Here is a 14,557-nt window from a genome sequence, read left to right on the forward strand (position 1 = left end):
AGCTGGTCATCAGTAGGAAAAATACATATAAACCATGAATACTTTCCTTATTATATAAGAGGGGTTTCCAGGGTATGAAATATTGTGCAATGAGTCGGAGTCTTGATGCGGTGGGAGCCTGGTGAACTAAAGGAGATGTTCAAAGGGGTAAAGACCGGCTTTCGAGTGTAATGAGCATATGAATGGACACTGACGGGGTTCATCAAACTTCACTAAGGGAGTCTTAAGCGCCATACACACTATCAGATTGTCTGCTGAGTTTTTCCTTCAGATTTACCAAAACCATATAATATGAAGACAAACCTTAGTAGTTTCAATGTGTATGCAATCAGGCAGGCCCTTCTACTATATGGTTTTGGTAAATCTGAAGGAAAAACCCAGCAGATAATCTGATAGTGTGTATGGGGCTTTACCAGGAGAGAATGAAAGTCTCAGGGAGAGAGCGTAGAGAAGACCAGGAAGGGAACAGTAAGAGAGAAGGAGCAGGGGGGGGGAAGGAAGAAGAGGCGAAGAGGGAGGGGAGAGAGGGGAACAAGGTAGGAGGGTTGAGTAGGGCAACAGGACCTTAAGAGGGTATGGATGGAAGCAGTAGGTAAGAGGTATGGGCTGTCCTTCTGTCCTGGGGGTGCCCATCTTCCCCCATCTACCCCATACCTATGCCTCCTGAGATGAGGGCACTTACTACCTGGATACTCCCATAGGTGGCAAATGGGTGCAGGGGCAACTGAACAACTGAAGACCATCTCAGCTAAGCAGTCAATCGAGGGTGATTACCCATAAGCTTGCTGTACTATGGCATAGTTTGTAAATTAAGCCAACAAGATCATATGTACCTGACCGATCATATTTTTATTTTATGTCTGTCCCTGTTGGAGGTTTTCCTCACTTCCTATCAGGTTAACAGTAATCTCTAAGAGCAGCAAAAACCCATCAGGATTGTAAATCTTTTCCAGTCTATCCAAAATAAAATAAAATAAAAACTTTTTGTCTTAACATATACTGTACTTTAAATACAACTAGAATAAATGCCTGACTTTACTTGATTACAACCTCCTTTAATACCCTAAAAATGCAGCAGTCTGGAGACGGAAGGGCATCACTAGATGCCAATCAGGTGCCCTGCATTCACATGAGCTATAAAGGAGAAGGTGAAGAGATGATCTTTTCAGTCTATTGCTGCTCTTTTACTGTCCAGTCACAGACTGGAGGCGGGGAGGTGACCTTGTATCGTTGCTTAAGGGCTGTAGAAAAATGTCAGGTCACTAAGCTGTCAGGTCTGTGTAAATCTCAGAAATGGCTGGACAGAAATATAAACCCGTTGGCATGTAAAACAGCTCCTGTATACTGTATGTATTTCAATGGTTTATTTACAGTGCCTTGAAAAGGTATTCACACCCCTTGAAATTTTCCACATTTTAATACAGTATGTTAAAAACCAAAAATTTTTTTTTTATTGGGATTTTATGTGATAAACCAACACAAGGTGGCACATAATTGTAAAGTGGAAGGAAAATGAGGAATGGTTTTCAACATTTTTGTACAAATAAATATGTGAAATGTGTGGCGTGCATTTTTATTCAGCCCCCTTTACTCTTTTTTAACCCCTAACTAAAATCTAGTGGAACCAATTGCCTTCAGAAGTCACCTAATTAGTAAAAAGAGTCCACCTGTGTAATTTGATCTCGGTATAAATACAGCTGTACTGTGAAGCCCTCAGAGGTTTGTTAGAGAACCTTAGTGAACAAACGGCACCATAAGGGCCAAGGAACACACCAGACAGGTCAGGGATAAAGCTGGGGAGAAGTTTAAAGGGTTAGGTTATAAAAAATCCCAAGCTTTATACATCTCTTAGAGCACTGTTCAATCCATCATCTGACAATGGAAAGAGTATGGCACAACTGCAAACCTACCAAGATATGTCCATCCATAAACTGACAGGCCGAGCAAGGAGAGCATTCATCAGAGAATCAGTCAAGATGCCCATGGTAACTCTGGAGGAGCTGCAGAGATCCACAGCTCAGGTGGGAGAATCTGTCCACAGCACAACTATTAGTCGTGCACTCCACAAATCTGATCTTTATGGAAGAGTGGCAAGAAGAAAGTCATTGAAAGAAAGACATACTACTGTATTTTTCGCTCCATAAGACGCACCTGACCATAAGATGCACCTAGGTTTTGGAGGTTGAAAACAAGAAAAAAAAATATTCTGAACCAAATGGTGTACTAAAATATTTTCCAGTGTCCATGAAATGCAGAGTGACCATTCCCATAGAAAATGCAGAGTGACCATTCCCATAGAAAATGCAGAGTGACCATTCCCATAGAAAATGCAGAGTGACCATTCCCATAGAAAATGCAGAGTGACCATTGCTTTACCTGATGTTATCCCAGCGGCCTGCCTATTCCTCCTGTCCTCGGTCCGTCCTCCTCCTCCTCCTCCCCGGCCATTGTTCCTGAGAGCCGACTCCTGCCTTTGCCTCTTCCTCCGCCCACTCCTGTCAGAGTCATCGGCCCTGAGTTTCTCTGCCTCTATGGTGCCAGGCTCCCCGAGGCACAGCTGGCACTTCTCCCTCCTCCATCGGGCCACTATGCACTAGGTGGTTGGGTACGGCTGGGTATCACAGAGTATAGCAGGGTATTGGCAGGGTATGGAGGGATGGCTGTGACTGCACTTGTCACAGAGCAGCGCTATGGCCACTACAGATGCAGTCCACAGCGCTGCTGCCTTCCAATCTCTCCCCTCCACTGTACAGATCTGTACACAGAGGGGAGAGAGGAACCGGCGTCATCATGACGCAGGTTTGTTTACAAGTGATCGCTCTGTCATTTGACGGGTGCAACAAGATGGCCGCCGCTCTGGAGCTAGGCCGAAGCCATGGCCTTTCTTAAGGCCAAGGAGCACTCCGGATCGCGGCGGGGGCGGTGCCAATCGTATATTTGCACCATAAGACGCAGGCACGTTTTCCCCCATATTTCTGGGGGAAAAAAGTGCGTTTTATAGTCCGAAAAAAAACGGTAAGTCCTGTTTGCAGTTTGCGAGAAGCCATGTGGGGATCACAGCTAACATGTGGAAGAAGGTGCTCTGGTCAGATGAGACCAAAATAGCATTTTTCCTTTTGGCCAAAAAGTTCAATGTGTGGCAGAAAACTAACAATGCACAACACCCTGAACACACCATCCCCACCATGAAACATGGTGGTGGCAGTATCATGTTATGGGGATGCTTTTCTTCAGCAGGGACAGGGAAGCTGGTCAGAGTTGATGGGAAGAGGGATGGAGCTAAATTCATGGCAATCTTAGAAGAAAACCTGTTGGAGTCTGAGAAAGATTTGAGACCTGGGTGGATGTTTACCTTCCAGCAGGACAACGACCCTAAACATACAGCCAGAGCTACAATGGTTTACATCAAAGCATATTCATGTGTTAGAATGGCCCAGTCAAAATCCAGACCTAAATCCAGTTGAGAATCTGTGGCAAGACTTGAAAATTGCTGTTCATAGACGCTCTCCATCCCAATCTGACAGGGCTTGAGCTATTTTACAATGAAGAATGGGCAAAAATGTCACTCTCTAGATGTGAAAAGCTGGTAGAGACATCCCCAAAAAGACTTGCAGCTGTAATTGCAGTGAAAGGTGGCTCTACAAAGTATTGACTCAGGGGGGGGCGCCATACAAATGCACCCCACACTTTTCACATATTTATTTGTAAAAAAAGTTTAAAAACCATTTATCATTTTCTTTTCACTTCACTGTCATTTTGCCAATTTGTGTTGGTCTATCACATAAAATCCCAATAAAATAAATTTTATGTTTTTGGTTGTAACATGAGATGTGGAAAATTTCAAGGGGTATGAATACTTTTTGAAGGCACTGTAGCTTTTTTTTTTTTTTTTGGAGTTCAAGGTACAATGATTAAATCCCGACTCTGGACAAAAAAAAAAAAGTTTTCCCATGCAATCAGGCTGTGCCCGCACTGCACCCGTTAACTGCTCGTTTTTGTCTAGCTGATTGGAGAAAGCTTATACTCACCGATCCTCCATTCCACCTGCAAACGATGCAACCTCATGATCCTGCGGTGGACTGTTCCTGATGATGAAGCAGGTCTGTGCATGCACTGATGTCAGGAACCGTCCACCTTACAAGACCGCTAGACCGCGGACGGGGGAGTAGGAGCCACAGGGACCAGTCTTGTGCTGGGAGGATTAGGTAAGTATATACTTTATCTCTGTTCTCTAATCCCCTAGACAAAAACGAGCAGTTGACCTGTGCAGTGCGGGCACAGAGTGTTAGCCCTTGTACACACGGTCGGACATCCCAACAACAAAATCCGTCTGATTTTTTCCAATGGATTTTGTCCGAAACTGGTGTTGCATATATACGGTCGGACAAAGTTGTCGGAAAATCCGATCGTTCGGAACGTGATGACGGGACTACGTTCAGGCTAGTAGCCAATAGCTTTGGTCTGGTAATTTGATCTGAGCATGCGTGGCACTTTGTCCGATCGGAATTCTCTACAAACGATCGGAAAAAGTCAGATCAGATTTTGTTGTCGGAAAATGTGAGGTCCTGCTCTAAAACATTTTCCGTCGGAAATTCCAACGGAAAAAGTCCGATAGAGCCCACACACGATCGGATTTTCCGACAATATAATCCGATCTGACCTTTTCCGTCGGAATTTCCGACCGTCTGTACAAGGGCTTAGATGTACAAGCAGATTTAGATACACCAAGAAATTATAGCCAGCTCCAGCTCACACTGCAATTACAACATACAGTTTTGTTTTTTTTCTTTTAGGATAAAGGCTTTAAATAAATGCTGATCATTGTAAGCACCCCTGGCAAACCCCCCCCCCCTGTAAATGGCTTTCCTCATCACTCTGATACATTTGCTGGACAGCTTGTTCTGTGGAAAAACAGCAGACTTACTGGCTAGATCACCAGGTAAAAATAAAAGAAAGAAGGCCTAAAAAAAGAAAATGAATGCGACCATCATATCTAAGAATTGTTATAATATGCTACAATATAATAAATGTTTGCTTTTTGGTTCAATACCACTTTCAGCTTTATTAGATGGCATACATTTGTGTTTTCTCACCTGTCTTTGCTTTATTTTACCTTTTTAGCATCTGCTTTCTTTGTGACATATGAAACTGTGAAACGTTGGCTTCACTCCGAATCCTCTCCATACCTCTCTCCAGTAGTGCACATGGTAGCCGCCTCTATGGGGGAAGTGGTATGTACAATAACAGCATTAAAAATAGTAGGATATATTTTTACATTAGTACTTTTTGGAAATCACTTATTATCATCAATGTTTTTTACTTTTTTATTTATGCAGTAGTGCTGGGAGGGGGCTTGCTTTACGTCGAGTCTTCTCCTTCCCCATGCTGATTGTTGGTGCTGTTTATGTGGGAACTGTGCTTTATTTACTGTCTTGGACTCGCTCAGATATTACATGTTGAGGAGAAGTATCCACCAATGTAAACTGAAATTCCTACTGTGGGTTTTTTTTTTCCCAAGCAAGAAGAATCTTTGTTGCTCTTAGTCACCAATCATTTTCCTCAATTTAATTCATCATTAGTATTAGTTGGGGAAATAGTGTGCAATTATTGGTATTAGTTGGAAGAATATTGCTCCATCATTGGTATTAGTGGGAGGAATATTGCCCCATCATTGGTAGTGGGAGGAATAGTGCCCCATCATTGGTATTAGTGGGAGGAATAGTGCCCCATCATTGGTATTAGTGGGAGGAATAGTACCCTGCCATTGGTATTAGTGGGAGGAATAGTACCCTGCCATTGGTATTAGTGGGAGGAATAGTACCCTGCCATTGGTATTAGTGGGAGGAATAGTACCCTGCCATTGGTATTAGTTCAAGGAATAGTGCCCCATCATTGGGGCAATACCAATATTTCTCCAATGGATACCATTATTGGTATTAGTTGGAAGAATAGTACCGCATCTTTGGTATTAGTGCAAGGAATAGTGACCCATCATTGATATTAGTGGGAGGAATAATACCCCATCATTGGTATTGGTTGGAGGAATAGTACCCCGTCATTGGTATTGGTTTTAGGAATAGTACCCCGTCATTGGTATTGGTTGGAGGAATAGTGCCCCATCATTGGTATTGGTTGGAGGAATAGTACCCCGTCATTGGTATTGGTTGGAGGAATAACGCCCCGTCATTGGTATTGGTTGGAGGAATAGCGCCCCGTCATTGGTATTGGTTGGAGGAATAGCGCCCCGTCATTGGTATTGGTTGGAGGAATAGCGCCCCGTCATTGGTATTGGTTGGAGGAATAGCGCCCCGTCATTGGTATTGGTTGGAGGAATAGCGCCCCGTCATTGGTATTGGTTGGAGGAATAGCGCCCCGTCATTGGTATTGGTTGGAGGAATAGCGCCCCGTCATTGGTATTGGTTGGAGGAATAGCGCCCCGTCATTGGTATTGGTTGGAGGAATAGCGCCCCGTCATTGGTATTGGTTGGAGGAATAGCGCCCCGTCATTGGTATTGGTTGGAGGAATAGCGCCCCGTCATTGGTATTGGTTGGAGGAATAGCGCCCCGTCATTGGTATTGGTTGGAGGAATAGCGCCCCGTCATTGGTATTGGTTGGAGGAATAGCGCCCCGTCATTGGTATTGGTTGGAGGAATAGCGCCCCGTCATTGGTATTGGTTGGAGGAATAGCGCCCCGTCATTGGTATTGGTTGGAGGAATAGCGCCCCGTCATTGGTATTGGTTGGAGGAATAGCGCCCCGTCATTGGTATTGGTTGGAGGAATAGCGCCCCGTCATTGGTATTGGTTGGAGGAATAGCGCCCCGTCATTGGTATTGGTTGGAGGAATAGCGCCCCGTCATTGGTATTGGTTGGAGGAATAGCGCCCCGTCATTGGTATTGGTTGGAGGAATAGCGCCCCGTCATTGGTATTGGTTGGAGGAATAGCGCCCCGTCATTGGTATTGGTTGGAGGAATAGCGCCCCCCGTCATTGGTATTGGTTGGAGGAATAGCGCCCCGTCATTGGTATTGGTTGGAGGAATAGCGCCCCCCGTCATTGGTATTGGTTGGAGGAATAGCGCCCCCCGTCATTGGTATTGGTTGGAGGAATAGCGCCCCCCGTCATTGGTATTGGTTGGAGGAATAGCGCCCCCCGTCATTGGTATTGGTTGGAGGAATAGCGCCCCCCGTCATTGGTATTGGTTGGAGGAATAGCGCCCCGTCATTGGTATTGGTTGGAGGAATAGCGCCCCGTCATTGGTATTGGTTGAAGGAATAGCGCCCCGTCATTGGTATTAGTGCGAGGAATAGCGCCTTATCATTGATATTAGGCCAGGTTCACATATGTGTGAATTGGAAGCGGTTTTCACTGCATCCAATTTGTATGAAATGCAAATGTGACCTCAATAGAGCCGGTTCACACATGTCCGGAGTGGCCGCTGTGCGGTTTCCAAAAGGGAATTGAGCATTTTTGAGTCTGGTTTCCGGTGCAAATTCAGGCAAATATTCAGACCTGAATCACACCTGAACTGGTGAACAACAATGCACCGAATCCCAGGCGGTCGCAGATATGTGCACCCGGCCTTAGTTGGAGAAATAGTGCCTGATTGTTTATATCAGTGTGAGGAATTATCCTTATTTGCTGGTGTCAGTGGGAGGAATAGTGAGTGTCCCATCATTGCTGTCAGTGAAAGGAAAAAAATGGCTGATCGTTTTCTTAGCAAGAGGAATGGTTCTCTGCTGTTGGTGTCAGTGGAGGTAATGGTGCCTCCTTGTTGGTGTCAGTGGAGGTAATGGTGCCTCCTTGTTGGTGTCAGTGGAGGTAATGGTGCCTCCTTGTTGCTGTCAGTGGAGGTAATGGTGCCTCCTTGTTGCTGTCAGTGGAGGTAATGGTGCCTCCTTGTTGGTGTAAGTGGGAGGCAATAGTGCCCCAAGGGCCAGAGAAAGACAAGCAAAGGGCTACATTTCGCTCACAGGCCACAGTTTGGTGTTGATCATTGTTCTTTCACAATTCTTTTATAGAAGAAACAAAAAGTTGTTTACAATGTACAAAGTTGTAAGGCATACGGTTGTGTATTTAAAAGTGAAATAATCATACAGACACTGGTAGCAGAGCCCTCCTATACAAAAAAGGTTGCGGAGACAAATTGCATCGTTGGAGGCAGTTGCAAACCTTGTGTAGCCAAGGTTCGGCCTGCCAAAGTAGTAAGCCATAGGAAAAACAAAAGCAGCATTTTCTGTTGAGTTGGCAGACATCTGTATTGTCGGGTCCAGTGTTAGTTTTACAGAGGGAACATTAAACAATCCATTGTGACTAGCAGCAAGCATAGACCCAGTCACAAATCAAGACAGACTGGTGAGCGTAAAAAAAAAAGTCCATGGAGAGACAGAGGAGGTTATGTACTTGGCTGAAAAAGAGGGTGAGGATAAGGCTCAAAGTGAAAAGAAGAGAAATAAAGGGGGGGAAAAGAAGAGGATGAAAGGCGGTAACGGAGTCCGTGGGGGGGAAATCATTATTCTATAAAGTGGATCTTCATTAATCAAAATCAGTTTCAGAACACTCCAATGGAAACTGCACTTAATCAACTCTGAGGCCATCTTGATCCAGCAAAGTTGCAGGAGACTCTCAGCTGCCTGGGACTCTCCCATCTCATTGGCTGAGACAGCAGCGTGGCGCCATTAGCTCCCACAGCTGTCAATCAAAATCAATGAGCCAGTGAGGAGAGAGAGGGGGCGAGGCCGAACTGCAGCTCCGTGTCTGAATGAACACACAGAGCAACTGCTCAGCTCGGGTTCCCCCATTGCAAGCTGCTTGCTGTGTGGACAGGAGGGAGGGGCCAGGAGTGTCGGCGAGAGACCCGAGAAAAGGAGAATCGGGGCTACTCTGTGCAAAACCACTGGACAGAGCAGGTAAATGAAAAAAACTGGGACTTTAGTATTACTTTAAAGTGGTTGTAAAGGCAGAAGGTTTTTTTATCTTAAAGCGGAGTTCCGCCAAATTTATTTTTTTTCTTTAAAAGTCAGCAGCTACTATTACTGCAGATGCTAACTTTTAAAATATGGACACTTACCTGTCCAGGGCACCCGCAATGTCGGCCCCCGAAGCCAATCTGTCCCTCGGCTCTCAGGTGGAGGCGCCGCCATCTTCGGTAAGGGAATGAGGAAGTGAAGACTTGCGGCTTCACAGCCTGGTTCCCTACTGCGCATGCACGAGTTGCGCTGTGCGATCCCACTGGTCCCTGCTGTCTTCTGGGACCCGTGTGTCTCCCAGTAGACGGTGGGGGGGGTGTGGGAAGTGTCAGAGGAGGCGTCGGACATGGTGTAGATATTCTGCGGCTATCTATGCCCGGAAGTGGGAGCAAATACCTGGATTAGACAGGTATCTGCTCCCCCCTGAAAGGTGCCAAATGTGACAACGGGGGGGGGGGGGGGGGGTTCCAAAAAGCAGAAGTTCCATTGTTGGATGGAACTCCGCTTTAATGCATTCTAGCCATTAAGATAAAAAGCCTTCTGTGTCCAGTAGCCCCCTCAGCCCCCATAATACTTACCTGAGGTCCTTCTCTGTCCAGTGACGTCCAGGAGTGTTTCAGCCATCGGAGATTCTTCTTTCTGATTTTCTGAGACACAGCAAGGGCGCCATTGACTTCCGCTGCTGTCAATCAAAGTCAGCTAGCCGATCAAGGAAGAGAGTGGGTGGGGCCAGGTCGGGTCGCTGTGTCTGAATGGGTACACGGAGCTGTGACTCAGCTCGGTTGCCCCTATAGCAAGCTGGTTGTTGTGGGGGCACTGGACAAGAGGGAGGGGCCAGGATCACATTAGAGGGACCCCAGAAGAGGAGGATCCGGGCTGCTGTGTACAAATCCACTGCAACAGAGCAGGTAAGTATAACATGTTTGTTATTTTTATAGGAAAAATATGAGACTTAGCCTTCTGACCTAACAGACAAATCCTGTGCTGTGTGACAAGGTCATGTTAATCTTATGCCGCATACATACAATCGGAATTCTCGTCAGAAAAAGCTCTGATGGTTTTCCCAACAGAATTCGGCTCAAGCTGTCTTGCCTACACACGGTCACACCAAATTCCGATCGTTTATAACGCGGTGACGTACAACACGTATGACGGGACTAGAAAAAGGAAGTTAAATAGCCAGTAGCCAATAGCTTCTGTCTCGTAGTTGAATCTGAGCATGCGTGATTTTTGGCATGTCGGAATTGCATACACACGATTGGAATTTCCGATAGAAAGTTTTTCCGTCGGTAAAATTGAGAACATGCTATCGATTTTTGGCTGGCGGAAATTCGGACAGCTAAATTCCGATGGAGCATACACATGGGCGCATTTTCCGATGAAAAGCTCTCATCGGTCTTTTTCTGGCCGGAATTCTGATCGTGTGTACGTGGCATTAGACAAAGTTCCTATGGCAGGTTAAACGGCAATCACGTGTATTTCATTAGTCCATTCACTTTTTAGAATTCAGCCTTAACTACTTGCTTACTGGGCATTTAAACCCTGCTCCTGTTCAGACCAATCAGCTTTCAGCGCTGATGCACTTTGAATGACAATTGCGTGGTCATGCTACATAGTACCCAAATTAAATTTGTATCATTTTTTCCCACAAATAGAGCTTTTTTTTTTGGTGGTGTTTGATCACCTCTGCGGTTTTTATTTTTTGTTTAAAAAAAACTTTGAAAAAGACCGAATTGAAAAGATTTTTTTTGCAAACAGGTAATTTTTCTCCTTCATTGATGTACGCTGATGAGGCAACAGTGATGGGCATCGATAGGTGGCAGTGATGGGTGGCAATAATGGGCACTGATTGCTTACGCTGATAGGTGGCACTGATTGGCACCACTGGTGAGCATTGATAGGTGGCACTTGTGGGCATTGATGGGTGGCACTGTGGTCACTGGCAGGTGGCAATGGCAGGGGGTACAGATTGGCACAGATGAGGTGCCTGTGTTCCTTCCTATTCGGGACCAATGTCCCTTTAACATAAGCCGGTGATTGGCTTTTTTTTCTCCTCACGCTAACAGAAAAAAAAATTATTACTGAGCTTTTGTTTATATCCTGTGATCAGCTGTCATTGGCTGACAGCTGATCACATGGTAAGGAGTCAGGACCGGCCCCTTACTCGGATCAGTGATCACCCGAGTCTCAGTGACTCTGTGATCACAGCGCGCTCCCCTGCATGGCGTGCACAGGGATCGTGCACAGGGGAGGACGTCCTATGACGGCCTCCTGGAAATTGAAGTCCGCGCTGTAGCTGTCATTCGGCTATGGCCCGGACCTCAAGTGGTTAAATTCAATATGGTACCTGGCTTCTTTCTTCTTTTTAAAAAAAAAAAATATTTTATTTATTTTTGTGCTTGTTGAATTATTATATGAGAATCATTTTTACATTTGTATATTTCTTACTTCTGTCTGCATCAACTCTTTCACAATGGAATTACACAAGAAGCCATTTTAATTTGAAATCACCTCCAATCTGTATTACCAATGTGCATTCCATCAGAATAAAAATTGAAGTTATTTGTGATGTCATTTCTCATACATGGGAGAATCTGTGCTGAAAATCCAGATGATTACCTGGGAGCAGCTCTCCGGTCCTGTAAATAAACATGTCATCGATGTAATGCCTAGAATTGGATGGGGAAATTACGATAGCATTGTGACTCCTGGTGGTGGACGGATCCATGACACCATGTACCTTCCTTCTGTATTGCTAATATGACACTGCGATGTGACTGCCCCATCTCGGCTAGATAACAATGCCCTTGTGTTACAGGAAAATAAGATTGCGTGCCGGATAAATCATACCGTTCTCTAGTCACTCTCCGACAGAAAGATTAAATTGTTTTTGTATTGGTATGCCAAAATTGTTCTGTGCACAAAATAGCTGTCGTCTTTTTTTTATTTTTTTTTATTTTTTTTTTATATATTCTTTTAAAGCTTAACTCCATGCAGATAAATACACAGATGACATATATATAAGAGCTCTTTTACCTGCCTAAGAATTTGTATTTCTACCCATCCAGTGTTGTAGTGCGATTTTTGTGCCCCATAGACTTCAAGTCATACTGCAGGTGGACTACATTGTCACTTCAGGAATCGTGTGAAATCGCATTTGCACTTGTGTGAACAAGCTCTAAACATAGAGTGCCTTGCAAAAGTATTCACCCCCCTTGGCTTTTTAACTATTTTGTTACATTACAGCCTTTAGTTCAATGTTTTTTTAATCTGAATTATATGCGATGGATCAGAACACAATAGTCTAAGTTGGTGAAGTAAAATTAATTATAATTAGATTAATTATATACATAAAACTGTTCTTCAGAAAAAAAAAAACTAACAATTGGCATGTTTGTATGTATTCACATCCTTTTGTTATTAAGCTCTGGTGCAATCTAAGTGTCACATGACAATTGTTACATATACACATCTTTTTGAAAGGCCCCAGAGGCTGCAACACCTAAACAAGAGGCACCACTAACCAAACACTGCCATGAAGACCAAGGAACTCTCCAAACAAGTAAGGGACAATATTGTTAAGAAGTACAAGTCAGAGTTAGGTTATAAAAAAAATATCCAACTCTTTGATGATCCCTAGGTGCACCATCAAATCTATCATAACCAAATGAAAAGAACATGGCACAACAGCAAACCTGCCAAACCACCAAAACTCATGGACCGGGCAAGGAGGGCATTAATCAGAGAGGCAGCACAGGGACCTAAGGTAACCCTGGAGGAGCTGCAGAGTTCCACAGCATAGACTGGAGTATCTGTACATAAGACGACAATAAGCCGTACGCTCCATAGAGTTGGGCTTTATGGCAGAGTGGCCAGAAGAAAGACATTACTTTCAGCAAAAAACAAAATGGCACATTTTGAGTTTGTGAAAAGGCATGTGGGTGACTCCCAAAATGTATAGAGGAAGGTACTCTGGTTTGGTGAGACTAAAATTTAAGTTTCAAAGAAAACGCTATGTCTGGCGCAAACCCATCACATCACCCAAAGAACACCATGTTTTTCAGCAGTCGGGACTGGGAAACTGGTCAGAGTTGAGGGAAAGATGAATGGTGCTAAATACAGGGATATTCTGGAGCAAAACCTGTACCACTCTGTATGTGATTTGAGGCTAGGATGGAGGTTCACCTTCCAGCAGGACAATGACCCCAAACACACTGCTAAAGCAACACTTGAGTGAATTAAGGGGAAATATGTAAATGTGTTGGAATAGCCTAGTCAAAGCCCAGACTTCGATCCAATAGAAAATCTGTGGTCAGACTTAACCTCCCTAGCGGTAATCCCGAGTCTTGCTCGGGTTGGGAATTTTCTAGCAGGAACGGTAACCCCGAGCCAGACTCGGGATGGCATCGCTGGATGCAGGGGAGAACGCAGTGAGACTTACTTACCTTGTCCCCTGGATCCAGCGATGTCCTCCGCGCTGTGCGATCGAGCTGTCCTCCGCTCGATTCACAGTGCCGAATGCCGCCGAGCTCCGTTCCCTGCGACGTTACGGCGCACGGAAGCGGAGATCGGCGGCAAATTCTAAAAAGTAAAAAGACACAAAACACACACAGCACTGTAGTCTTACAGATTACAGTGCTGTATTAAAAAATGACACACCCCCTTTGTCCCTAGTGGTCTGTGCAGTGCCCTGCATGCACTTTTATATTATAAATACAGTTTTTTCTGCCTGGAATTTGGAGATTGTCCATAGCAACCAAAAAGTGTCCCTTTTTCAGTGTTTTAGGATTTTATTACATTATTGAATAATTTTTATTATTCTTTATTATATTATAAACTTTATCATACCCGGGATGTCTGCTAGACTCTGGTTTGAAGAGATTTAAGAGCGTTATTCCTAATAATTACAGGACTACAAAATAAAAGCCAGATTTCCATGCAAAATAATTGTACCGCTTTCAGCACCTAATTCCAGACTGAGTCATACCGCCAGGGAGGTTAAAGATTGCTGTTCACAAGCGCAAACCATCCAACTTGAATGAGCTGGAGCAGTTTTGCAGGGAGGAATGGGCAAAAATACCATTGGTAAGATGTGGCAAGCTCATAGAGACTTATCCAAAACGACTTGGAGCTGTGATAGCCACAGAAGGGGGCTCTACAAAGTATTGACTTTAGGGGGGTGAATAGTTATTGCGATTGACTTTTTCTATTATTTTGTCCTATTTGTTGTTTGCTTCACAATAAAAAAAAAAAAAAAACATCATCAAAAGTTATGGCCATGTTCTGTAAATTGATGCAAATCCTCAAACAATCCATGTTAATTCCAGGTTGTGAGGCAACAAAACACGAAAAATGCCAAGGGGGGTGAATACTTTTGCAAGGCATTGTATTTTCTCTACAAATGTTCTGCAAGATCTAATGATGCATTTATTGCTGAATTCTACGTCCTCCATCATGTTGTGAAGTGAGATGAATCGACTTTACTACTTACATGTCTGCTTGTTTGCTGTCATTACATTTCATAGACTCTCAGTTCTAGCAGCTGCATTTCCTCTTCCCCACACCCGAAAAAAAACAAAAAAACAAAAAC

At 44.3% G+C, this 14,557-nt stretch overlaps 1 protein-coding gene across 1 annotated transcript in view; it reads left to right on the plus strand.

Annotated features, from left to right (window-relative positions):
* SLC25A26 (solute carrier family 25 member 26) overlaps positions 1 to 14,557 on the plus strand; it is a 210,427-nt gene that overhangs the window by 16,117 nt on the left and 179,753 nt on the right. The window contains exon 3 of the mRNA XM_077451967.1: positions 5,122 to 5,231. Coding sequence (XP_077308093.1) covers positions 5,122 to 5,231 — 110 coding nt within the window. The remainder of the gene's footprint in view (positions 1 to 5,121; positions 5,232 to 14,557) is intronic.

The sequence above is a fragment of the Lithobates pipiens genome, unplaced genomic scaffold (assembly GCF_037356315.1).
Source record: "Lithobates pipiens isolate NorthernLeopardFrog02 unplaced genomic scaffold, aLitPip1_a1.2 Scaffold_23, whole genome shotgun sequence".
Classification (NCBI taxonomy): domain Eukaryota; kingdom Metazoa; phylum Chordata; class Amphibia; order Anura; family Ranidae; genus Lithobates; species Lithobates pipiens.